Consider the following 25,219-nt stretch of genomic DNA (forward strand, 5'->3'; position numbering starts at 1 on the left):
AAAGCTTCATGTTGGTGTCGATGACGGCGCATAAGACGGTCAATGTCAGTGTCAACATCATCTCCACCACTCACGCACTGCCAGTCTGCCTCTTGATACAAACGTCAACCCGCGGGTCGCGCGACAGGCTCCACGACTCGTGGCAACCTGACTGCCGATGCACGCAAGCCGAACTCTACGCCCAACGTCAATTCTATCGCATATCACATCTCGAAGCTGACGAGGGCGGGTCAAGACGCGACATCTTCTTCGCCAAAAGTCATGCTGACCTCGCAGCTATCGTCCGTTATCGCACATATGGCATGTGCTGAGCGCAAATTCCACCACCGCCCACGCCGATGCCTTGGGCTTTTCTCAGCCTTCACTGCAGCCTTGATCTTCACTGTCGGCAGCTTTCTGCGCGGCCCGCGCGCCTCCAGCAAGATTCAACGTCGTTTCCACTTGCAAAAACGCTACGCTCGCTACCCAGTCCAGGTATCGGTTGACTGGACCATGCGCGCGTCGTGCCTGCTTTTCAACGGCTATGCGCATTGCATGCTTTCCGGGACGTCGCACTCGTCCGTTCGTGACGAGGACATCCTGGTATCTTCAGAGCACTTCCCTTCTGCAAACGAGCGGTAGAGGCCAGCACGCGTTCATGCTCCCACCGCGCGTGAACTCTTCCATCGTTGAAACGCCGTTGATGGACTCGTGATGGAACTATGTAAGATCACTCGGCCTCTTCTCCACGCCCGCCACATTCGCGCACACGAAGAGCATAATCCAGAGACGGTACATATGGTTGAGCGCGCCGCCATGGCTGCCCATGCCCACTCGTCATCGCCTTGCTGAACAAATTTCTAACCTGGTGGAGCCATGGCCGACAACACACAACGTCAACAGGAGCCCCCAAGGCCGCCATTCTACAAGTCCTCGACCCTGATACCATATCACCTACAAGTTGTTCAATTCCATGGTACCACCATCCGGGATAGATCCCCTGGCGAACGAGCAAGAGCGTACCTCGTGCGCAGCTCTCTCAGCCTGAACAATCGAGTCGTCAACAAGGGCGGCATTTCGGCACCCGTAGTGCCAACGATTGACCCCATCCAGACTCGGCAAGCCACCACCACCACAGAGACCGGCTGCAACACGTCACATTCCCTGTTGAAGAGGGCCAGACCATCGAGTCGCCCAGCTACAGCTCAATCCGGTCACAAACATCGAAAGACGTCCTCTTCGTTATCCCAGTCTCTACAGCTCGCGGCTACCAAGGACCCCAGGCTCCAGACATTCGCAGGCTCCGAGACGAAAAACACAGCGCTCCCTTTGACACTTCACGGTGACGATTTCACCACAAATTCGAGGTCGCTAGCCACGAAAGACGCCCCACAGCGCTCTCGTTCCATCGAGAGAGTCGCCAGCAAAGTCAAATCGACAGCAAAAATAACCGTCACCCGGCTGGGCAAGGTCTTCCACCACAAGCGAGCTCGCGGGAAGTCTGTCGGCAGGCTGCGAAAATGCGAGCCAAGGCTGGAAAGGATTCCTATTGCGCTTGATGACTCTACACTACCTCGACCCAAACCCACTGAACCTACCCTGCAATGGATGCGCACGCCTGTGGCGGTGACCAAAGCACAGGAACGTCTGTACCAAAGTACACGACGATCTTGCTCGGCGTGGGAGGTCGAAATTCTTGGAACAATGCTTGAGCGCGCATTCAAATACGGTCATACCGACTTCAGTGATCTTCGCCCGATAGGGCGTCTACTCGCACGTTGTACTGGCACACTGTCGTTCAAACTGCAGAAAGTATGGCCATCAGGCTGCAGGGTAATGCAACGGATGTATTCTCGCAACGATGGCCGCGAAGACGACATGGCTACACTAATACCTCCCTTGGGGGCTCCCGCTCTCATTGCACGACCTGACGCAGCAGCCACCGCTAGTGGCTCCACGTCATGGTTCGTGGTGGACATTGAAGGTCCTCCGATGAAAGGCAAACCAGGGCTGAGGAGTCAGATCAAGCTGGGCATTGCTGATGAGGTTATTGGACACTATCAAGTCACTAGTATGGCTCCCGACTTTAGGGTGTGCTGCGTAAGCCGCAAGCAAGTGAGAAGTACGGAGCGCTCTCTTCGACAGAGCGAGAGGCAGCTAGGTGAGGGGAGTGCCCCGACCGAGAGGGTGCAAAGCGTGGTGATCAGGGTACAGAGTGTGATCAAGTATGACAGAGGGAGCGTTGAAACGCTAAACGATCTGCTGAGTATGTATACCGAGCGATGATAGAACGACAGACTACTTGGTCCAACAACGGGGTTGGGTATCACGATTAATGATTGGTGATGAAGAGACACCCAAGCTATGGTAGTCATGATAATCCTGCAATGAAAGTACGATTTTTCTGAATCTCTTGCGCACCATCTCAAATGCTCTGGTGCAAGAAGGAAGCATCCAACACCATCTTGCTCTAACAAAGCAACGCGACTATATACCAGCCGTCCAAGCAACACAAGATACCTCCACCTTCAAATCTCCTATGGCTTCCGACGGCACCGCCGACTCAACAGCACCCATCCACTGGCTCGACAAAAGCCGCACCCAGCTCTTCCGAGAGCATCTCGACTGCCCACCCGGCGAGGAAGCTCCTAAGACCAAAGAAGCCACCATCATCCTCGTCGCCAGCATCTTCCACAACGACAACCTCCTCTTATGCCGCAGGACCAGAGACAACGAGTGGAAAATCCCCATGCTAAGTATTCACCGTAACACCAACTGACCTTCTCAACGATTCTCTCCTCGAACAAGGCACACGTCGCGACAATGGCGACTATTGCAATCTCCACCGCCATGGGGGAAGTTTCTGGGAACCATTCTCGATGCTGAGGATTTAGTAGAGGGACGCCGAGGCGCTGATTGTGGCGATGTTGCCGGTGATGGTGGTGATGGAGAAGGTGCCGGGGAAGATGTTCGAAGATGGGGCGAGGTATGATGGGGTTCAGTGGTGTGGTGAGAAAGAGGCTGTCAATCAGTTGTTCATCTCTGGATCAGTACTGGATGAAGATCACATCAGAGATCTTCGCACGGTATGAGGAGTGCCGTGGCGAGAGCACGTCGAAACCTGATTTGAAGGAATGACAGGATGGCTGAGTGCATGTGCGTATGGAGGAGCTCGTAGAAGATTAATAGAAATTGTAAGAATCAGCATCTCTCCAAGTTCGATTATCCTCATACACCCCAGCTTCCAACACCTCCCACCCCACCCCTACTTCCTCATAGCCTTCTCAGGATCCTTGACCCACCTCTTACAAAACCCGGCCCACTCCCTCGCCGCCTTCCCAAAACACCTCTCCAAATCATCCCTAACCTGCCGCGCCTCCCACTGCCGATCCTCCCACTCCATCTCCCCCTCAGGCACGCTATGCGTCCACCCAATCGCCTTCAAGACCTCCGTATCAGCCGGCGTAGCAACATATTCCGGGAAAAGCTTAGGATCGGCGTCATGGCAGCGGGCGGCTAGGTACCGCTCTAGAATGTCCATTTTTGCGAAGGGGGTGAGGGTGAGATTTAGGTGTTTGTATTTGTAGGCGGTGGAGGAGAGGCGTTTGGTAATGTCGCTGCTGGTTTTGGCGCCGCGGTAGGAGGCGTAGAACCAGACTGGGTCGGGAAGTTAGTTCATGTGAAGGGAGAGGGGGTGGGGGAAGCTTGGATGGAGAGTACATACCGGCGTCAATTTCTGCCAAGCCGCCAAAGGGCCAGATGGGCACAGCGACGGTGTCGATGACGATTGCTGGCGGAAATAGGAGTGCGGATATGATGGTATCGCGGAGTGCGCGTTTCTTGGTGCGGAGCAGGGAGGCGGTGAAATTCTCTCGGAGAAGTTCCTCGTCGTGGTCGTGGCTCCCGTCTATGGTGAGACGCAGTACCGGTGGGTGGAGGAGCACAAGCTCTTCGGGGGAGACTTGCTTCGCGTATACATCCTCGGCAGCTGCATTACTCTCATCCTGCAGCCTCGCGACCCGATTTAAGAATTCGAGGTTCGTGGATTTGGTCTTGTCGATGCCCCAGTCGGTTCCTTTCGTAGCGCGCCACTTGGCCCGCTTCCATTTTGTGGTGTTCCCATCCTTGGGTTGCCGCATCTTCGCCTCTCGGAGTTCTTCGTACCATTTTCGTCTGCAGAAGTGGGGGATGCCTTCCTTTCGCCATGCGTCAGTTTTGCTCTCGCCTTCTGGCTTGGTGAGGAAGGGAGCAGGAGGAGGAGTGTAGATCATGAAGCGTGGAGGGATCAGCTGGGATGTGGTGTGGACGCTGACTGGTGGTAGCTGAGGTTTCGGGTAGGGGACGAGGAAGGCGGTGAGAATGGTGAGAGACCGGTGCCAGCTTGTGGGCGAGTAGGATTCACGTGTCTGCTCTGAGAGATGACTTTGTCGTTGAGGCGGTGGTAGGTGAGAGGTGTCGATCAGCTGGCCATTGAGGCCTTTCGGGCCTTCTCTGGGCTGGGTTTGATTCTGATCTTCAGTTCTGTGCTCATGAGAAGCCTGATGTTGAGATGGAGGTTTACGGATGGGAGTATTCTGATCGTTGAGGCCCTGTGAGCCTTCCTTGGTGTCTACCGGCTGTTCGGCCACGGGCTGCAAAGGAAAGTAGGATGTCCTCTTCACGTTCTCCGGATTTTCCGTTGCTGTGTGTTCTTCAGCTTCGTCCGGTGGCGACAACGGTGTTCTTGGCGGCAACGGCGGACGATAGTCCGCTATCTCTACAGTGCCATTCATTGTAGGAGGCTGCAGATTTTCGTCCGACATGTTCGAGTAATACCGCTGCTTCATGACTGCCGTCTCGAAGAGAAACGAGGGACGAGGCAGATACAGTTCTGTTCCATTTTGAAGTACTTGACATGATGCCTTACGTCAAAGGGAAATCGAAACGTCGGCTGACAGGCTGTTCCTTGTCCAGAATGATTGAACTTGGCATTAGTGACAGACGTCAAACCGTTGAGTGGGAATCTGCACGAAACACTGCGATCAAGCTGGTCAAATCCTTCAGAGGGTAATACATTCTGTAGGGAACCTGACACTTTGTGCCGGGAGTGCGTAGCCGCCAGTGCGTTACTGCGTCAAAACGTACCAGCTTGGCTGCACCTGAGCAATATACCGCGTCTTTACAGTCCTCGGAATCTGAGCTGTGTCTGTGCAAAGATACTGCTTTTTATTCGAGCCAGAAAGCTGACGCTTTGGTTCTGTTGGGTTGTGAATTGACTAGTATGTAGTCGCTGTTTAGCATCAGCATTGAGCGACAAAGGTTAATGTCAGATTCAGGCAACAGGATGAGAACTCGCCGCACCGACCCAGATTTCATTTATGGCATCCGATTTAGCAGTCGGCATCGTCAGTGCAATTTCGTCTTTCCTTTCCCGACAGCAGTAGCACGAGCACGCCAAGACACAAATAGACCGTCGCAGGCTGTCGAGCACAACAACATACCACCCCAACTCTCATCACAGGTTCCCGACTCATTGCTCTTGAGTCGACTCAGGACATCCTCTCGTATCCTTATGCATACCAACGAGTCTTAGTTGTCTCAGGACTGCTGCAAATAATCTTCCGTAACTCAAAAGTGCCCTGTTGGTCCAAGATATTTTAGTGATGTTCGCCACAAGTACCGCAGGCCGCTTTCGGGAGTCAACTGCCTGAGTTTGACGACGAGCTGCCAGTGTCGTTCGAGATTAGTTGTCGTCGGGCGTACGCGAGCTTGCAGGTGTAAGCAAATGTGTCGAGATGAGGTTGACAGAGGAGATAGAGAGGGGCTGACAACAGCGGTACTGTCTTCTGGAAGGCGATGGCGGCTGGGTATGCCTGCAGAGACAGAGCTTGTACCCGTCGCTCGTGATACATGGTGTCTGAAGCAGGCAATCTGACGACCGCGAGAACAGACCACATGTTATCGATCTCCCGGGTGGGATTGCAAGAGGGTGTAACGTACCTTATCAAGCGTCTTTGCAAGATGCAAATGCTTATTGACCACAGTTGAAATCTCGGAGCAAATGTTGCCTTGCATAATGACATTGCATTCTTGCGGTAGCCACCTGAGAATGTCGAAGCCGTTCGCGTAGACGGTCGTATTGCCGGTAGTGCCGCTGCCGTCTGCGCCAGGAAGCGTGAAAGGCATGTGAATAACAATCTTCTTCAAACCGGTGCAGTATCGCAGGCTGAGTCGCACGGTCTCCTGGAAGCGTTCAAGAATCTCGTTATAAGTCGGAATCTCCAATTCGATGTGCTTGATTTGACGGCGTGAGCGTTGATGTAGACATGCGAGCGTCGGCATGGCAGTGTTGAGATCGAGATTGAAGATGTTCTCGTTGTACAGGACACTTCGAGCCTCCTTGTAAACGTCTCGGCTAGCTCGAAGGATGTTAACGAGAAGAGGATCGGCATTCTGGTTACGCGCCGGTTCGGAAGAGCTTGACACGCCAGCACGAGACGTGTTGACGTGTCTACGAGCATTGGCAGGTCGTGTGGTGGCCGAGCGGAAGACCATGCCAGTGCCGGCAGTCTGCGCCGCGCCATATGATGGGCTTCCAGGAATGTTGTTGCCCGCAGCTGAGCCAGGAGCAGAACGACTAGTTTGTAAGCGGATGGGACGTGCACCTCGTGATGCCAGACCTCTGACCATGCCGTTTGGGACGCCAGCACGACGGAAAGCAGAGGCGACTGCATCGCCGCCGGAAGTGATACGCTGGTGACGCGTTCTCAAGTTCGACCGTCGCTGTACGTCCTCCTCGACCTCTTCAGCATCCGAGAGGCTCTCCATGACGTCTACGACACCCTTGCTTAACTCTGGTTCCTTCTCAACAATTTGTGGCGGCTGCTCTTTCTTCGACAGTAGGATGTTATACGGTCTCGTCAGACAGGCGCGGTAGATCTCGAGGCGTATCTCGGTCGGCAGCTCCATGATGGGGAAATGCTTCTCGTCTTTGTCGGTGACCGGACACACTTCCATCACATCCTCTTTGGCATCCTCCTCAGCTTGGAGAGCCTCGGCCATCTTCACGTCCGAGTCGTAATGGTCCTTGTCTGCCACGTTACTCCTGGCTTTGCCTTTACCGTTGGAGCTTCCGCTGGCCCCTGCAACAACTTGCTGCGCCTCGTTGACCATATCCTGCAGCATGCCACTGCTGCTGGCTGATGCTAGCATTCTGCTGCGTTGTCTCGTGCTCCTCGAGGAGCTGTTTTCTGATCGACTCTTTGTGATTCCGTTTGGTGTCATAGGTGGAGAGAACGCGGGTGCATCGATCGGTTGAGAAGTCGAGGGCGCCATTCATCTGCCTCCAGAGTCGCGCGTGAGTCCACTGTCGGGGCCGCCGAGGGTGTTGCGAAGGGCGAAGAACAGTATCGAATTCTGACGTGCTCGTAATTGAGCAAATACGCTCTCGCGTCCGTCTTAGGATAAGCAAGATTCGAGCAGGTGAAGGTCGGCGCGATTGTTTGTACGGTATGCAGCGCGGGGCTATCCGAGACAAAGGGTGGTGGCTGTGGCTCGCGTATGCCGTCGATATGATGGTGGTTGAGGAGAGAACTGCTGTCGTTATCGCTGCAGGCTGTCTCGTTGCAGCGTATACACACGTACACGTCGCCGCACAGCAAAGTTTGTTTGTGTTGTGTAGGTGGAGCACTAAGAAGAGGTGCAAAGCGAGAAGAGTAAGCGCATCTTCGCCCGCTGCTGGCTGATCTCTGTGTCACGAGCGGCGCTGACTCCGGCTCCTGCCGGTGCACGTGCGCCCCTTCCGAAGACGCGACGCGACTTCCTCTCCCTTCGTTCCTTCACTCTCTCATCAACAACGACGACATCACACATCAACAACGACGACATCCCACATCAAATCACGACTGCAGAGCATCGCCTGTCGAGCCTGTAGTCTTCTGCACAGAAAAATAAATCAACCAGCTACTACACTGAAAACACCTCTCAGGCCAGAACTCATCATGGCAAATGCAACACTGCTGTCTCTGTCACTGGAGATGCTTCAACACATCTTCACTTTCATCAAGCCGACACATCTCTCAGCCTTGAGACTCACATGTAAGGAGCTCGAGGGGGCAGTCCTTGATCAGTGGGCAGCATGTTGGATCGCAGATTTGGAGGGGTTTATGTTCAGTCCCGCTCGCCTTAGCAGGCTGCAAAGTCTACTCCTGGTGGAGCGATTCGAGCGCAAGATTCGAAATGTCTGTCTGACGTTAGACGTCACTGAAAACAGCAAATGGGAGATTGATCTTGCACCGAGCGAAGACACCGAGTTCTTGCTTGCCCAGGAGTACATATGGGTTGGCATCAACGTTGGTTGGTACAACACATATCTTCGCGACTTGAACATCGATTGGGCCACAATACACGACGTCCTTCTTTTGGTGGCTGAGCACGGCAGCTGTCGACTGTCGCTGGACCTTAAAGGATATTCGGACACGACTAGCGACGTCAAGGGCCGCTTTCCCACTATCACCACGGACATGCTGTTTGTGGCTATGAAGATAAATTGTCTTTTCCGTTCGCTTCGTATAACGGAGGGCTTTGAGTGCCAAAGTCGAGAATTGGGGTTTCTATCACAAACCTTGAGTTCGTATGCGGCAAACAGCCTTGAGCATTTCGACTTTCGTGTGGAGGTCAAGGACAAAGCAAGTATGGCGGGCAAGACAGCGGCGCACAGTTTTGGACTTTCTAGAGACATATTGCGAAAAGCCACCAAAATTAGGGCGCTATCAATCGAGCTTAAGACCGAAGATTACCGAGTTATAGAACATCCTGAAAGTGTGAAGCTGGCAAGGGAGGTGACCAGCGCTGTGCAAATGGATCTTCTGGCTTCACTGCACCTGTCCGACGTTCAGGTTCCGCTCTGCGACATGCTCGAGATGTTCAAATTATGCTCGCGCGCATTAAAGGATATCGAGATCAACAACGTGTGGTTGATGGCACCGGAAGATCCTTGGCTCGAAATCGCCCGCCATCTCCGACACTCCTTCCAGCTGGAATCGTTTCGCGTTGAAGACCTCTGCAAGATTGAGCCGGAGGATGGCAAGCTTCTGGATGCGCTCTTCAGCTCGCCTTGGTTCGAGCCGGGGGTATGCCTGGAGACTTGGGGACTGAAGGATACGACAGCATTTCTCGATCACATCATCAAGCACGGAGTGACGTACAAACGAGTATAATTGAGCTTCAGGAGACAGTGGAAGAAAAGTGCATATGGAATTACACACGGACCAAGCTAATGGAGGAAATGTCTGGGCGAGCCAACCTTTGAGTCACTGAGATGCCGAATTGGTACAAATGACTCGTTATGGTTACTTGGAGAGTCCTAACATTGGTGATGCTCACTACGCAGAATAATTAGCTACCTTGCAATGCCCAACGCTTCGCGTCAATACTATCCGAAGAACATTGGGAGCTCCTCGCGACAACAAGGACACTCACCTTTCTGAAGTAGCCAAGGCTTGATACAGCCCGCCTGGAACTTGTGGCCACAAGGAAGGACGATCACCTCATCTCCAACCTCAAACTCTTCGCAGCAGATGACACACTCAGCGTGTTCCTCTGCCTCCTCTTCAGTCACTGTATGCGACGGAAGCGCATCGACAACGGCGGAACTCGCGGGCGCAGTTTTGGGGACCATCTCCTGGAGAGGAATACCTGCTTCGAGGTCAGTCGTCTCGCGGAGCCCTTTGTACACTACATATGCATAGAAGAGTGTAGCAGTTATGACCATCGTCCCAATTATGACGATGAGAATGTTGTCCTGGAGCCATGCCTTGACTGGATCCTCCGGCTGCTGGTGTCCGTAACCATAGCCGCAGATTCTTGGGATGTCTGCAGTGCCACAAAGGCTGACAAAGAAGTCTTCGTCGACTTTGTGAGCGTTGAATGGGGGCATGGTGGTCGGATTGGACGGATGGTGTTTGTGAGGGCTGCGTGAGTAGTCCGTTTGAGCTGTAGGTGCGAATCGAACTTTGCCAGAAAGTCGATATGCGATGTCACAACGGTCAAGGAAAGGTTCTGGCTGGGAGGGCCGGCTTATATGCCACAGTGCTGGGAGACAAAGGCATTGTGGTGTTATTGTGCAACAAAGACTTTCTCAATCACAAAAGTCAGAGACAATGGCTTTGTGCTGATATGAGGAGACGATCATGTCTCGATGCTGGCTTTGAAGACCCTGGGTCAGCAGAGAAGAGCCGTTTGTTGACAATGCAGATGATCTCGATGTGAGCAACGAGCAACGTGCAAGGCAGCATCGGTCGCACCAGAGCGTACGGCTGCCTCGAAAACTCTAACAGTGCACGCCATACCTTTTGACCGGAGCCGTGTGCCTGGGTTTCGGCGCTTTGTATGGTGATGTATACGCAGCGCTCGCACGATACGGCTGCCTCGTACCCGGCGGCGGGTCAGTGATGGGGTAGTTCACTTTTAAAGGAGACCTCAGCTGGTTCGCGACTTAGCTCGGATGACCGTGTGACCAGATTGAAGAGGTTGAAGTCGTGGCTACCGAGAATACGTACACTGGTCCTATCGAGCCGGCCCCCTTCGTGAGCTTATTCGAGCCCTACACAATGAATCTACGAGCAATTCGCATACGAGTCCTCGGAGTGTGAAGGCCCTTCCCTTCCCCAGTGGAAGACGCACCCGTTGCCTTCGACGAAGCATGGCTTTGCCTGCGTGATGTTAGCGATCATTGGCCAGGTGAATTGCACAGCATGTCTCCACGAACATCAGAGCATCTCAGGAATTGTCCGCGGCCGCCATGTTCAGAGCAGTATCCGGCGCCGGCTGGCTTAACACATCTCTGTCATCTACGGTGTTAGCGTTGGATCAAAGGCAGCCGAGGATAGATGACTCGCATTTATGGCGGTGACAAGGGCCAGGAGGCAGCTCAGCTTGGCTGCGATGAGGAGTTTCATGTGATGACGAGCTTAGTGCAACGTTCAACTTCGGCCAAAGATCCAGCCTTTTATACTGTCGCCGTAGAGCACCGAGGACCAGTAGGGTTGACATGCTTCTAGATCGTACTGTGTGAACATTGAGCATAGCGATCTCCCACAAAGCACTGGAAAGCTGCAGCAGAAAGGACGACCTCGTGGAATATGGCTTTATCATGACACACCAGAGATAACCGTATCTATGTTCCTCTGCATGTCACCAGGCCTGGCATACCCGAGCTGATGTGGTCGCCACCCGGGCCTCCATTCGAGTGCAGCAGCGCTACCGACTCTTGCTGGCTCGAGAAGTACGGAGGACAATTCATATGAACCATCCTGTCGTACTGGCCCGGGGGCTCACTCACATTAACTCGGCGATAATCAGGTTTAGAGGGTGTGACAGGATGCCTTGAATTGCACTGGACATGGGTGTCCACGGATACTTCCCTGCAAGGGGTGTACCCGCTGATATCTCTTCTGCACCAGTCGCATCCAGTTCAGCTCGATGGAAGGGTGGTCAGTCCAGGACGTTCCGCTGGAAAGACACCATGTCGAGTTCTGACGGCTAAATTGATCCTACTGGACCGCCAACGCATTCATATCTTAGGAGCACTACTACGATGCTGCTCATGTTGTGCTTACCTTTTCATCAGTACTGTGGCGTAGGAGGTCATTCCGCAACCAAGCATTCATGGCGTTCTTGCTGCGCCCTTCGAAGTGTTGGGCGCCGCCTCACTCACTGTGCATCGCTCCCGATCAAAGGAATCTAGCGGCTCGAGACGGCGGCAGAAATCGTAAAGTGGGGCACCATGCTTGAATCTCTACTAGACAGCGACAAAAGACACTGTCGATCATGTCTCCACATGACATAATGCTCGAAGCCCTGCAATTTAGGATTCGATACGCCGACTTCACCTGCTTTTCTTGGACAACAAACTGTCCGCCTAGGCACGGTCAAGGCGAAAACTCTCAAGACATGCTGAATCACGAACGAGTCGAGAGGTCTTGGAGAGCTGTTCTGGTAGGCATTCGGCAACAAACTTTAGTAGACTTTGGTCTGGAGCGTGTCGTGGCTTGCGTGCTGTCCGGCGACACGAAGTGAGATTGGACCCTCACCCAAGGCCATGTGAAGTCTGCTTCTCAGAATATGTGATGAGTACACGCAAGACAGTTTGTTCAGATATCGACATTATCGCTGCTGGTGGCAAAAGATGATGGCTTAAGTCCACGATCGAAATGTTGAACGTTGGAACTATCTCGTGGATACTGACCAGATGAGCATCATCCCCAGATAGGACTAGTTCTGCCAAGGGTCTGAGATATATAAGGCAAAGCGGCCATTCACCTTCTCACTTGCCTTGCGCTGTCGACAGCACATCTAGCAATTACTCCTTACAATAAAATGTGCTGTTGGCGGTTGTGAACCTCCAAGGGTAAGCGTAGCGGAGTGGAGCTCTATACCAACCCTTCTGGACTTTAAAGTAGCGTGCGGTCCACGCTACCCCTACCCGATGTGCAGTGCTTGTTGTACGACGACCGTATGTTGTACGACGACCGTGTGTTTGCGAGTTCGCCAACAGGCACAGCGCGGTAGGTCACGTGCCACCAAAACTTCAAAGTTGACCAATCACAGAGGGGCTTGGCGATCGTCCGGGGCTGGTAATAGAGCTCCACTCCCTCGCTGACGCCACCACCTACGTGCTCGCAAGCTCGCACTACGGTGGATGGCTAGCGCTCGGTCGCTACGCTTAATCATCTTGATAGCCCAGGATTCTTGATACGATACGATATACTCATTCGGCCACTTACCACCAAGTACAATGAAGCCATGTACGAAGCCATGGCTGAGTTTGCTTTTGCATCCACGCAGCAGCATTGTACAATCTTTCCGCCACTGAGGGCCAACGCCAAAGGTCTTCTACTTTGTCGCATCCGCAACGGAGTGGCGGACCAGGGGGTCAGCAAGGTGGTAGATTACATTGAGCATGGGTAGCAGCCCGGCAAAGGACGCACCTAGATCGAGGTCTTGGCTGTATGCTGGCTTGTTTTGAGAGCTGACTCCCATTACTGGCCGCCATCAGCATTGCCTTGGTCACCATATCGTAGCGATTGTACGGCATCAAACATGAGGTATCCCAGGAGGAGATCACGTGGTCTGAGTGGTCATTGTGTATGCGATATCGAACTCCTCGTGGACGCAACTGACCGTGAGCTATTGTTACGGTGCGCCAACTTTACCTTTGCAGGGAGCGACGCTGTACGCTTCCGGCAAATGCCCGCTGACAACCCGTTGTCATGTCAGCCAAGATGTCGCAGGCTGCAGCACTGAGCTTGAGAAACTATGCTGAAACAACTGACTGATGAGGAGAGCCCGAAGTTGACGTACATCATCTTCAACAACACACACGAGGGCGCGACACCTCACATCATACAATGGTTCAGAAGATGGCGCGGCACGGCAAGGAGTCCACTGGACGGTCACAGATCCTCTTGGCTCGGTCTCGACCCACGTGGCAGCTGTTCTCGGCGTGCGCCTTTACAGTACTTGTACTATGCTACTTTGCTCGAAGCACCAGATTTGGCTTGAATCACGGTCCGGATCTGCCACTCCGACGCCTAGCCATACGTGAGCTTGACAACTTGCCTTCTGGTATTCGCAGACCTCCTCAGGCCCCACAGCTCTTCAATGATAGTCCAGAGACCATCGAGGAGAAAGCGAAGAAGTCTATTGCCAGTGAAAAGCAGATCGTAGACGATATCGTCAAGAAGACTGCAGTCGCTAATGCGACATTTGAAAACACCATCGTCCCATTTACTGAGCAGTTTGACCAGGCCGATGGTCTGACATCCTTTTGGGACGTATACCTCGCAGTCTCGAACGACACGAAGCTTCAAGAGGCAGTACAAGCAGTTCTGCCGAACTTCACCAAGGCTTCGCAAGAGACATACCTCAATGAGGAGTTTTTCAAGTTGGTGGATACCGTCTTCCAGAAGCAGAAAGATGACCAAACACTTAACGCAGAATCTCGCAAGCTGCTAGCCGGTATTCGCGGGGACTTCATCGATTCTGGTGTCAACCTTCCGGCTGGAAAGAAGCGTGATCGGTTCCGAGGTGAGGATCAAAAGCTCGCCAAGCTGGCCAATGACTTTGAGAATGCCATCACAGCCGATCAGACTGCGCTCTGGTTCACTGTGGAAGAGCTTAACGGCATTAACCCTGTGGTGTTGAAGGATCTGGAAAAGGGTGAAGGCGAGCACGAGGGCAAGCTGAAAGTTGTAGTGCAATCTCCAGAAGCGGGCGGGTGCAACATGGACTGCAGCAATGCCACTACACGACAGCGGTTGTCGATCGCCGGTGTGTACTTCCGATGTAGAAGATCACGACCAGGTGTGCACTTTGGCTGACTCTTTTCTGTTTGTAGGCACCAAGCTGGCTCCCAGCAACGTGGACAGGCTGAAGCAAATCATCGTCACCCGAGACGACCAAGCACGATTGCTTGGCTACCCCAACTATGCAACGTGGGCGATCAAAGACAACATGGCCAAAACGCCAAAAGCAGTGGAAGATCTCTTGAACAAGGTGCAAAGCAGACTATCACTAGCTGCCGACCAGGATGCGGAGCGCCTGAAAGCCTACAAGAAGAAAGATACTGGCAAAGCAGAATTCCTTTTTCCATGGGATGGTTCCTACTACGGCAAAATCTCGACTGCAAAGGAATTTGGGACCAACCCGGACTTTGTGAAAGAGTTCTTTCCTGCTGTGCAGACCTTGCGGAAAGTGCTAGATCTGTACTCAAAACTGTTCTCGCTCAAGTTCGTCAGAATCCAGGGCAAGGATGGAGACGCGCTGTCACCTACTGGCAAGGCCGGCGATCTCTTGTGGCACCCAGATGTGGAGCTGTATGCAGTGTGGGAGGGCAAAGGCGATGATTTCGTTGGCTACCTCTACCTCGATGTGTTCTACAGAGAAGGCAAGAGGGGCAGCGCCTTCATGATGCCAGTGGTACCTGGTTACGAAACGAAGGATGGAAAGCGACACTACCCGTGAGTTCAATTTATGCTTCTGTCCCGACCACGCTGACTGACTTGGTACTAGATCGGCCGGACTAGTGACTAACAGCAAGAAGGCCGGCGACGATGCAGATATTCCATCCTTGATGTACAGAGGTGACGTGGAGAATTTACTGTAAGCGTCTTTTCTACACACTGTATGGCTTTGCTCAAAGCTGACACCACATGCAGCCACGAAGCAGGCCACTGCATGCATCAATTGACCTCCAAGACCCAATACAGCCGTTTCCATGGCCCCATCGGCTGTCCTACCGACTTCCTTGAGCTCCCGTCACAGATGATGCAGAACTGGGCTTGGGTCCCTGCTGTTCTGAAATACTTCAGTCATCATTACACCTATCTCTCGAAGAAATACTTGGACGCTTGGACGAAAGCCAACAAAGGCAAGAAGCAGCCTCCTAAGACCTTGCCGGACTCCTCGACCGACTCTATCAGGAGATCCAAGACCTCGTACGCCGCAGTGGGCACCCTTGGACAGTGGGGTCGAGCAATATACGACCAGAGAATCCATCGACCGGGCTCTCCTCAGGATGTCAAAGCCATCGATGTCACGAAGCTGTGGAACACGATAAGATTCAACGCTACCAGAACTGACAGCCCTAGGGTCCTCGGTCTCGATTCTGGCCACGGCGAGAGCACGTTCTCGCACCTCGTGGGGTTATATGGAGGTAAGAAATATGATCCTTCTCACGCGTGCGAAAAGCGACTGACCTCTGCTCGCAGCTGCATATTACAGCTATCTTTGGAGTCAAGTTTACGCTGAGGATGTCTTTTACACCGCGTTCGAAAAGGATCCATTCAGTGCCGAGACCGGGTATCGATGGAGGAAGACGGTGCTGGAGCCAGGAGGTACCAAGGACTTCTTTGAGATTCTGAAGGAGTTCTTGGGAAGGGAGCCGAATGATGAGGCTTTCTTTCGCGATATTTTTGAGGCTTGAAGGGAGGGTGGCCTGAAAGGATGAGTGGTACACAGCTTCCGGATGATGTGCTCATATTGGGGCATCCAGGAGGGCATCGTTTGGTTCAGTCGGACGCCAAGCGAGAGCAGAGAACACTCCGATTCTGCTGCATTCCACGAGATTGCTTTCATACAGCTAAGCGACCGTCTCGCAGTCAATCAGATGCCCTACCGACATCATGATAGCGCTATGCTCGCAGCTATCACCCAATGCGAGCTATGCTGATCGCATGGCCGCAGCCATTGCATTCACGCAGGTGGGTATGTGAGCCATTTTTGCCAACACTGACTGGTGATCTCTTCACTTCTTGTAGACTGCTCTTCGAAGCAGTAAGGCATGTCCCGTCTTGCGTACGGAGACCAAGAGACGTGGCGGTCCATATTTATGAAAGGTCGAAGGTCACGACATCGAAACCGCCCTGGACGACGGAGCATTGCAAGCGGGGACCAGTCTCACTCGAACGTCCTCAATGCCATGGGCGGTATTCCGCTGGCCTTGCTCGTCGAGCATATCTGCCCGATAGAGTGGCTGGAAACGAAAGCGCACACTGGAAGTACCGAAGCTCCGTGGCTATGATGGTTGATTGCATCTGCCAACACCAGGAAGATCCTGGAACACCAGCAAACATCAGGTGTGGAAGACGTGTCGCGCGTTATGATGGGCTCTTGCATCATGACTTCGAGCTGTGCTGCAGGGTCCAGCTCAGTCGCGTCACCCCATGACATGTCGCGAACGGAGAACACGCCGAGCGGGCATATTGCTGTTGCATTGCAGTACATATACCTCAATGCCAGCACTGATGTACACCTCAACGCCACGGATCGCTTCTGCTCTCAGGTCGACGTTCACAAAACCAATTGCACGAGGCTTCACATCACATACATCCCTCAAGATGCCGGAGAAAGTCAACGACCTCGACGCCTCCCGCGATCCATCTGTTGCGAAGCAGTATGACGATAAGTCCTCTGCAGAGACCAAGTTCCAGGACTTCTACAAGATCGCAGATGATCGTAAGATCTGCATGATGGTGACATATCGCAATGGCATTGGCGTGCGTAGCACCATGAAGACATTCCCCAACATTCACTGACCAGAACTCCAGCCAGTCTCCCGCTCAATGGCAGTAGCGAAGAGGACCGGCCCCGACTTCCTTTTCCTTGCCAATGCCAGCAGCAAGAAGTTCGACGACTTGAAGAACAAGGAAACGTGCTTGATCTTCCACGATTCCAACGAGAACTGGATCTCGGTCACTGGAGAGGCAGTGACCACCTCGAACGACGACCCACGCATCAAGGAGATTTACTCGAAGCCTGTGAGCGCATGGTTTGGTGATCTTGGCGATGGCGTACACACGGGTGGTCCAGAGGACCCTAGGATGAAATTGATTGAGATCAGATCGAAGTGTAAGTCAATGGCCACGGCATGGACACAATGATGCTGACTCGATTGCAGATATCTCTTACTGGAAGAAGACCACCGGTGCTCTCGCTACTGCCAAGGAGATTGGTGGTGCCGCGCTGACTGGACGTGTTGCGAATACTGGAGACTTGCGGGAGATGAAAGGGGACGAGATTGCCCAAGCTCGGAAGAGGGACAGCCCTATGAGCAAACAGACACTCGATTAGTGGTAGGGATCAAAGACACCATTTTCGTCGTATTCGGCGTCAGAAGCGTGGTGCTTGATCAGGCGAACGGCAGCGCCTTCGATGTGGCTACGCAGCCAAGGCTACAATAGGATGCCTGAGCCGAAGTGTAGCAGGAATCATAAAGCTGTAGCAATCTGTACTGTAGTAGTGGCGTCAACATAAGGGTCTTATCCAACGCCATCATCAACCTCATAAGAAGTTGATGATTGAGCGCAACGACCGACGAGCGCTAGCCACATCGTAGCGACGTATAAGCTTGCGAACACTCGAGCGTAGATAGTGGCGTTAGCGAGGAGGGAGTAGAGCTCTATATTAGCCCTAGACGAGCCTTAGCGCCCCCTCTAATTCGTCGGTTTTTAAAAGACACCCTAACTTAGCAATCAAACGTCAATAGTAGCGCTACTACTACTACTACTACTACTAAGCATAACGATTACCTTTTATATTACTAGCGCCGTAGGTAGAAGGGGGGTCTAGGGGGTCTCTCCTAGAAACAAAGAGATAGATTTAGATACTATAACGTACTTTACTACCGAGCGGGCTATACTACCGAGCGGGCCACTTTTACTAAGAACTATACTACTTCTACTTTAATTACGACGGTATCTTAATACGACGATATCCTATAGAATTGTTACTAGGAGGACAATTCCTCTTTAGATTCTTCGCTATCTAGTAAGTCTACTTAATAGGTACGTACGTTATACCCCGACTCGCTATATCGCTTATAGCGTCGTAGCCTTAGTACTAGCCGAATACTATCTAGCAACTCTCTACTTACTTCCTACCTCCTAGTATCCTCTATAGGTATTAATTGCGACGCCTTATCGAAGGTTAGAGACCCTCTAGACTAAATGTACTTGCGCTTTTGTACTTTTCGCTAGATAAGGGCCTCGTTAGACTTACGTAGCTTACTAATCTTGCTTCGTATAAGAGCTATCTAATACGCTATCTCTCTACTCCCTTTTATAAGCTAATACACCCCTTCCTATAACGAGTTTAGCGATAAACCTACCCGGGCACGCATTTTGTTCGTTACTAGTGTCGATTAAGAGTCAAATTCTTTTATAGTTCGTAGTATCTTCGACTCCTAAGGGGTAGAGTCTAGAGCTAGAGGGGTTAGCGTACGTAGCTTAATATTAAGCTTGTCTATTACTATCTATAGATTGAATAGAACTAAACTAGCGCCTCTAAAGCTCAATAGGATGTTCTCCTATCTAAATATAGATTAGATTAGATTTGTTATTCCCCTACTCTAGGACCTTATCCGGCCTATATAGGTATATATCTATTATTATATATAAAGGAAAACCCGAATAGGTGAAAACCCTTCCCGCCCCCGACTACTCCTTATCTAGATTAGCTTTCCCTCTAAACGTACGTAGTCTATATTACTACCCCGTTAGCCCCCGCTCCTAGCCGGTCTCGTCGCGCTACGTCGTATCCTCTCTTCCTATACTACTCCTACTAGGCGGTACTATTCTAGCTAGCCCTTCTCTAGTATCTAGTTCGTAATACGCCGTAGGTCCTTAACGTTATTAAGAAGTGCCCTAATCGTCCGGTTCCTCGCCTTTACTATCTACTCCCCCCTTCCTAGCGGCTACCTCGGATAGACGAGGAGTACGTACCGTACGTTCTAGGAGTAATAGCCGTAGGGGTAGCTAGTATTCGTGTATCCTAGAACCTTCCTCTATAATAGGTACCCCTAGAGGCCGATATGTTCGCTTCGTAGTTAGGTTACTATACTACTCTATACCCTCGTAAGGCGGTAGTAGATAAGCTTCGGGGGGTACTTAACCGCGGATTTCGTAGCTAACTATTCCTTAGGTTATCCCGCTAGCTAAGGGCGTCTACTATACTATATACCCTAGTTGTTCTACCTCTCTTTCTATAGTTACTCTATAAACAACTTCTTACCTTCCTATCGTACTACTAGCTATTCGTCCCTTACTAGGTAGTTCGGCTCGTTTCCGGGTCGAATGCCCTTATACGCTAGTACTAATTCGCGGGCCCTTGCGACTATACTAGCGATGACCTTCTATACTAGGTACTTTGCCGACTTACCTAAGTAGGAGGTCCGTAGTCCCTAGATATATAGGTCGATCGGCGGTATAGCGGTCTCGTACTTAAGTATCCTTATTAGTATCGACTTATATACCCCGGTAACCTTCCTTAGGCATTAGTTTTAGATCTTCGCTAGCGGCGCGACGAGTCCCTTCGATAGGTAGGCCCTCTCGCCTAAGGACTACACTTAGCTACTATAGGTAAGGACTAGCCGTATAATAGCCGTATATAGATAGATAGATTATTCATTCGCCTGTTTTAGTGCCCTATGGCCTATGCAGGTCTCTCGCTATTTAGGTCTATTTGTGTAGGTAGGAAACCCGATTAACGGATGAAAACCTCCTCGTCTTTGCCCTCCTCGTTCTTTCCTGTCTTGTCCTTTCGTTCTCCTTCCTTTAGGGTACGCTAGTGTTATGGTTGTTACCCTATAACTACCTTGCCCGTAACCCTAGTGATGTCCTCCTCTCGATTCCCTTTCTCCCTTCTGTTTCCCCGGCTCTTCTCTCTCTCTCCCTCCTCTCTATCCACCTTTCCGTTTCTACTGCTAGGGAGAATTGCTCTAGGTAGTCCTCGTTAAGGATCCATCTTGTCACTCTCCTTATATCTTATCTGTCCTGGATGATGGCCTAGTATTGCCTGTCTCTTGCCTTCGCCCTCCACTAGCTTCTCCCTTTTACCCACTTAGTACAGTTCAGCACTATGTGCTCCGGGTTTTGGGATAGGTAGCCACAGGGGTAACGTTTGGAATCGTATCCTAGGACTCTTCTTTAGTACAAGTATGCTCTTAGCCTAATGTACTTAGAGCGAATCTGGATAGCTATGCTTACTTCCGCCCTCTTTAGGTCTTTATAGATAAGGTAGTTATACCTCCCGAAGGTCCTGGCCGCTAGTAGGGCTCCTGGCCTCACCGGTTTTTGGTTCTAACGCGTTTCCTATAGGTGACCTGCGATCCTTTCTACTTAGCTTTGCTTCTTTTTCCCTTTGTCCCCTGTGTTAGCTTGCTCCCTTAGAGCTTCTCTCTGTTCAAGGGCTGCTAGGATTTCCTGTGATGTTTTTAGGTCTACTTCCTTCTGTGGGATCATGTGTGGCCGGTTGGGTCTTCTCCTCCTCTCCTACTAGGTTCTTATCCTTTGAGTAGCTGCTTGGATGGTTCCCTAGGCTAGGTATGCTAATGTCTTCTCTACGTATTGACACCTCATGCCCTAGAGGTACTCCCTAATAGGGGCGGTACCTGATTCCATTTCTATTGTCCTATAAGGGGTTGACTTATATACCCCTAGTACTCTCTTTAGGCAGGCTACCTACGCTCTATTAAGGGGGTCCTTAATTCTCTTCGGGATGTGTTTTTCCGCTGCCTAAATTGCTGCTCTATATAGCATTACGGGCTTGACAATGGCCTTGTATATAGTCTAGGCCTTTGTAAAGGTCGCCCCCTAGGTTGACGTAGTGAGTCTCTCGATTGATTATCTGTTAGTGTCCGCTCTCGCTTGCGCCTTCTTCACTTGTGGTCCCTAGCTGAGTTTCGGGTCTAGCTATATCCTAAGGACTCTGAGTTCCCTTATAGGATAGGTCTCGAACCCCTAGATTTTTACTAGTGCTACTAAGTTGTGTTTTGTCTTTGCCTTACTAAAATGGATAAGTTGGTACTTGTCCGGTACGAATTTTGCCCTATGCTCTCTTGCCCACTTTTCGTATTGTCTATGTCTCTCCTCTAGGAGTGCGCAGTTTTCCTCTGTGGACTACGACTACGCTAGGATATTTGTGTTATCTACGAACCCCGATACTGAGGTGTTTGCTGTTTCTAGGAGTGGGGTCAGGTCGGCTATAAAGAGGAGGAACAGAATTGGGGAGAGTGTAGAGCCCTATAGGATGCCCGTGTTCGCAATTGGGGTCTACGGGGCTTTGAAGGACCCTAGGAGGATCTAGGTTGTTCTGTCCTTAAGGAATGACTGCACAAAGTGTACTATCTAGGCTAGGATGCTTTTCATTCTAAGGATGTGTAGGAGCCTTGCGTAGGACACATTGTCGAAAGCCCCTAATATGTCTAGTGAAAGCAGTGAGGCTACCTTGTTGTTACTATAGTACTAGATGTGTCTGATTTGCTCTGTGATCAGTTCGACTACTATGAGGGTAGATCTCTTTTGTCTCCCCCCTATTTACGTTGCCGGGAGGAGGTTGTGTTCTTCTACTATTCCGGTGAGCCTTATAGCCACGACCTTCTCTAGGAGCTTCCCTAGTGTGTTCAGCAACGCAATTGGTCTGTATGACTTCAACTTGGTATAGTCTTCCTTTTAGGGTTTCCTTAGGACGCAAGTTAGTGATTGCCTAAAGGCCTTTAGGCAATACCCCTACTTTATGCACTAGGTAAAGATTGGCGTAAGCACTAGAGTAATAAGGCTGCTACTAGCTTTTAGGTAACAGTTAGGGATCTTGTCTAGGCCTAGGGCTTTGTTACCCTTCAGTTTCTTGATAATGTTTCCGATCTCTATAGTAGACACTTACTAGTTAGCCTCCCTTAGCGGAGGAATGTGTGTTCCTAGGATGTTGCTTAGGTCTGCCTCTACCTAAGTCCCGAAGAAGTGGTCTACGAATGCTTTCGCTTTCCCTATCGGAGTGGTTTGCGTTTCCCCGTCTTAGTCCTATATTGAGGGAAACTAGGGCGGGGAGTTTCGTTCCTCGTCTAGTTTCCTAGCCTATTCTGCTAGTCTCTAGATTTGTTCCGGGTGTTCTGTGATCATCCCTACAGTTGACCTCTACTCCTGCGTCTTGTCTCTTCTGATCTACGCCTTCTTTGCTTTGCACGCGTTGTTATAGGCTTCCTAGTTTGCTTAGGTGCGTCGTTACTCCTATCTCCTTCTTGCTCTCCTTGCCTCCTTGACTTTAGCTGTGCACTCTAGTGTCCAGTATAGCTTCTAGTATAGCGACCATCTCTTCTTAGGTATATAGGCCTGGGCTGCCCTTTGTATAGCTTCTATTAGCTGCTCTACTGCTTGGTCAATCCCCTCCGTTATATGTATATTGTCAATATTCACCTGTTCTAGTTCGCCTTCTAGCCGCTACTGTACTAGTGTCCACTCGGCCTGCTTCTAGTAGAGCCTCCTCTTAGGTTCCCTCTCCTCCTCAACTGTGAGTTAGATGTCGGTTTGGATTAGATAGTGGTCTGATAAGGACTCTAGTTAGTCATTGACTATACAGCTTTCTACCCGTCGTGTTAAGGCGTAGGACATAAAGTATAGGTCTAGCGTGCTAGAACTGTTGTTTCTAGCCCAAGTTTCTGTTCCCTTTAGCGTGATCAAGTCTATTTGGGCTGTTTCCATCTGACTAATGAGCCTCCCTACTAAGAAGTGGTGTGCTAGGGTGAAGTCCGATCCCTACTTTAGGTGATAGAGGTTGAAATCTCCTATTACGATGTTGTGGTTTTGTTGGTCTATTGCTTCCGGGAGCCTTCCTAGCGTGTGTAGTTATGTGCTGCTTCTGGACTCTGGAGGTGGGTTGTATACGCTATAGATCAGGACTTGGCCTTAAGTTATTTTGAGCTGCACTGTGGTGATATCCCTGTCGGTTCTCGGCCAGGCCTGCTAGTCCTCTACTAGTACCTTCTTACTGACATAGATACAAGTTCGTGGGACTCCCTCGGTTCTGTTTATTACTACGTAGTATCTCGGGTCTCGCACAGTTGATAGAATCCTAGAGTGTGGGTTGATCTATAGTTCCTATATTGCTATAATGTGGTGTTCCTCCGGGTCTAAGGCTTGTAGAAAGCTCCTTTAGACCTTGTCTTTGCTTCTGTTCACATTATACTAAATGATTGATAGTCTGTTAGTGTGAGGCATTAGGACATGTTTGTGTCTAGGTCCGTTTGGTCTTGCTGTTGGTCTTGCTATTGGTTTTCCCGTCCCTCCTCCTGTTCTTCCCTTTGGGGTTGGCTCCCTATCATTTGGTTGATTCTCATTTGTCCATTGCTCTGCGCTGCCTTGTATAAGAACGTTAGTCTCCCTATTGCTAGCACTATTTATGGCTCCTCTTATGGCCGGGGTCTCTTATTCGGGTGGGTGGTTCTCTCTAGTTGTTTCTGTTCACCTACTAGGAACCTAGTTAGTGTTGTTACCCTTGCTTCCCGCGCTCTCCACTGGGCTAATAGTCTAACTAGGCATTGGTTTGACTATGCCGGGTGTTTTCTCCTATATGCTACGTATCTTGTGTCCTCCTTCCGTTTTTGGCACTCTTGGGTCGCGTGATCACTAGCACAGTGTGAGTAGACTGGTGTGGCTTTGCTACACTTTAGGGCAATATGTCCGTACTGTTGACAGTTGAAACATTAAAGGATTCTGTGGTTGCTCTAATAGATTTCTACATCTAGCCTCTCAAAGTCCTAGTACAACCCTTGGTCTAAGACCTTGTTCGCTTGCTCTAGTGTTGCAACCTATAAGATCAGCGAGGAGGCCCTCTTGCCCTCCTCTATCTTCTTCTTGACCCACGCTGTCTTTGTGATCTATAGTCCTAGTGCTGTTACCTAGTTTTGCCTCTAGAGGTTTAGTGTATCCCTTTGTGTATCAAAGGTTCGTAGGACCCTATACGCAATTACTATATACTGTTGATAGGAGACTTTCGCTGTGCTCCCGATCTTCAGTGTCCACTCCTTGTTTATTTCGAGGGCCTTCTTGTCCTATACGTATGCTATAAACAGCTTGACCCCTTTGTTGTCTGCCCTTGCCCCTACTATTCCCTTTACTCCGATCTTCTCGACTATCTCCCTCCCGGTCATCTTTCCTATCTCTTCCTTCTCTTTCTGGTCCGTAATATAGACTCGTAGTACTGTGCTTTAAGGGGGGGTGGGTTGGCTCGCGATTGTTGCCTAGGTCGTTAGGCCCTAGGTCTGTCTCGGGTCTCTTTAAGGGTTGTTTCTTGCGTTTCGTGTTGCTGCCTCGATTGCCATGTTGATCGTAGTGCTTGTTTGTCGTTTGAGCGCCTTTAGTCCCCCGAGCAGTTCGCTTATTACTCCTTTTAGTGCTCTCTCCGGAAACCTCCCTTCTTCTGCCGCTACCATCTCTTCCGCCTTCTTACAGAGCGTCCTCTACTCGTCTCCCCCTTGCTCTCGGTCGTCTACTGCCGTCGTCGTCGCCATTTTTACTAAGATATATACCCGCCTTATATAGGAAGCTATAGCCGTGCTATAGGTATATATAAGACGTAAAAGAGCCTAGTAAGGCACTATTAGACTCCGAGTTCTGCCGTATATAGAAGTCGTAACTACCGGAAGTCCGCCCCCTATATAGACGTAGTAAGCCTCTAGTATAATACTATATTCTGTTTAGCTTTCCGTAATATTACCTATACGTACTTCCTCTACCGTAGCGCCGGGTCTACCTATAGTCCGAGGATCCTAAGCTAATTTACCGGGTTAGTCGTATACCCCTATATCTAGATAGAAGCTTATATATTATAGAACCGTAGCCGGCGCGTAAAGTGTATTAGATTGTACTTTTCTAGGGCAAACCGAGCCCCGTACCTCCTAGCCTAGTCCTCGTAGATCTTATACTTCTCT

At 50.9% G+C, this 25,219-nt stretch overlaps 8 protein-coding genes across 8 annotated transcripts; 4 read left to right on the top strand and 4 right to left on the bottom strand.

Annotated features, from left to right (window-relative positions):
- Positions 1–855: 855 nt before the first annotated feature.
- Positions 856–2,758, top strand: CLAFUR5_06293 (uncharacterized protein; the record flags this gene model as incomplete). Its single annotated transcript, XM_047905441.1, has 2 exons — positions 856–2,245; positions 2,478–2,758. The coding sequence occupies 2 exons, from the start codon at positions 856–858 to the stop codon at positions 2,756–2,758; spliced, it is 1,671 nt and encodes a 556-aa protein (XP_047761887.1).
- A 486-nt stretch (positions 2,759–3,244) lies between these two features.
- On the bottom strand, positions 3,245–4,805 carry CLAFUR5_06294 (uncharacterized protein; the record flags this gene model as incomplete). The annotated part of the gene is made up of 2 exons (XM_047905442.1): positions 3,245–3,636; positions 3,704–4,805. 2 exons carry the CDS (start codon positions 4,803–4,805, stop codon positions 3,245–3,247), a joined length of 1,494 nt encoding a protein of 497 aa, XP_047761883.1.
- Positions 4,806–5,657: 852 nt separating this feature from the next.
- On the bottom strand, positions 5,658–7,293 carry CLAFUR5_06295 (uncharacterized protein; the record flags this gene model as incomplete). The annotated part of the gene is made up of 2 exons (XM_047905443.1): positions 5,658–5,726; positions 5,959–7,293. The coding sequence occupies 2 exons, from the start codon at positions 7,291–7,293 to the stop codon at positions 5,658–5,660; spliced, it is 1,404 nt and encodes a 467-aa protein (XP_047761882.1).
- Positions 7,294–7,958: 665 nt separating this feature from the next.
- CLAFUR5_06296 (uncharacterized protein) lies at positions 7,959–9,176 on the top strand (the record flags this gene model as incomplete). Its single annotated transcript, XM_047905444.1, has 1 exon — positions 7,959–9,176. One exon carries the CDS (start codon positions 7,959–7,961, stop codon positions 9,174–9,176), a length of 1,218 nt encoding a protein of 405 aa, XP_047761885.1.
- Positions 9,177–9,308: 132 nt separating this feature from the next.
- Positions 9,309–9,895, bottom strand: CLAFUR5_06297 (uncharacterized protein; the record flags this gene model as incomplete). Its single annotated transcript, XM_047905445.1, has 2 exons — positions 9,309–9,322; positions 9,439–9,895. 2 exons carry the CDS (start codon positions 9,893–9,895, stop codon positions 9,309–9,311), a joined length of 471 nt encoding a protein of 156 aa, XP_047761884.1.
- Positions 9,896–10,574: 679 nt separating this feature from the next.
- Positions 10,575–10,916, bottom strand: CLAFUR5_20050 (uncharacterized protein; the record flags this gene model as incomplete). The annotated part of the gene is made up of 3 exons (XM_059462900.1): positions 10,575–10,670; positions 10,727–10,801; positions 10,857–10,916. 3 exons carry the CDS (start codon positions 10,914–10,916, stop codon positions 10,575–10,577), a joined length of 231 nt encoding a protein of 76 aa, XP_059319011.1.
- A 2,451-nt stretch (positions 10,917–13,367) lies between these two features.
- Positions 13,368–15,943, top strand: CLAFUR5_06298 (Saccharolysin; the record flags this gene model as incomplete). Its single annotated transcript, XM_047905446.1, has 5 exons — positions 13,368–14,289; positions 14,357–14,978; positions 15,031–15,120; positions 15,177–15,673; positions 15,729–15,943. 5 exons carry the CDS (start codon positions 13,368–13,370, stop codon positions 15,941–15,943), a joined length of 2,346 nt encoding a protein of 781 aa, XP_047762565.1.
- A 739-nt stretch (positions 15,944–16,682) lies between these two features.
- On the top strand, positions 16,683–17,589 carry CLAFUR5_06299 (uncharacterized protein; the record flags this gene model as incomplete). Its single annotated transcript, XM_047905447.1, has 3 exons — positions 16,683–17,015; positions 17,067–17,367; positions 17,417–17,589. 3 exons carry the CDS (start codon positions 16,683–16,685, stop codon positions 17,587–17,589), a joined length of 807 nt encoding a protein of 268 aa, XP_047761888.1.
- Between the last annotated feature and the right edge of the window lie 7,630 nt (positions 17,590–25,219).

This window comes from Fulvia fulva, chromosome 5, assembly GCF_020509005.1.
Source record: "Fulvia fulva chromosome 5, complete sequence".
Taxonomy (NCBI): domain Eukaryota; kingdom Fungi; phylum Ascomycota; class Dothideomycetes; order Mycosphaerellales; family Mycosphaerellaceae; genus Fulvia; species Fulvia fulva.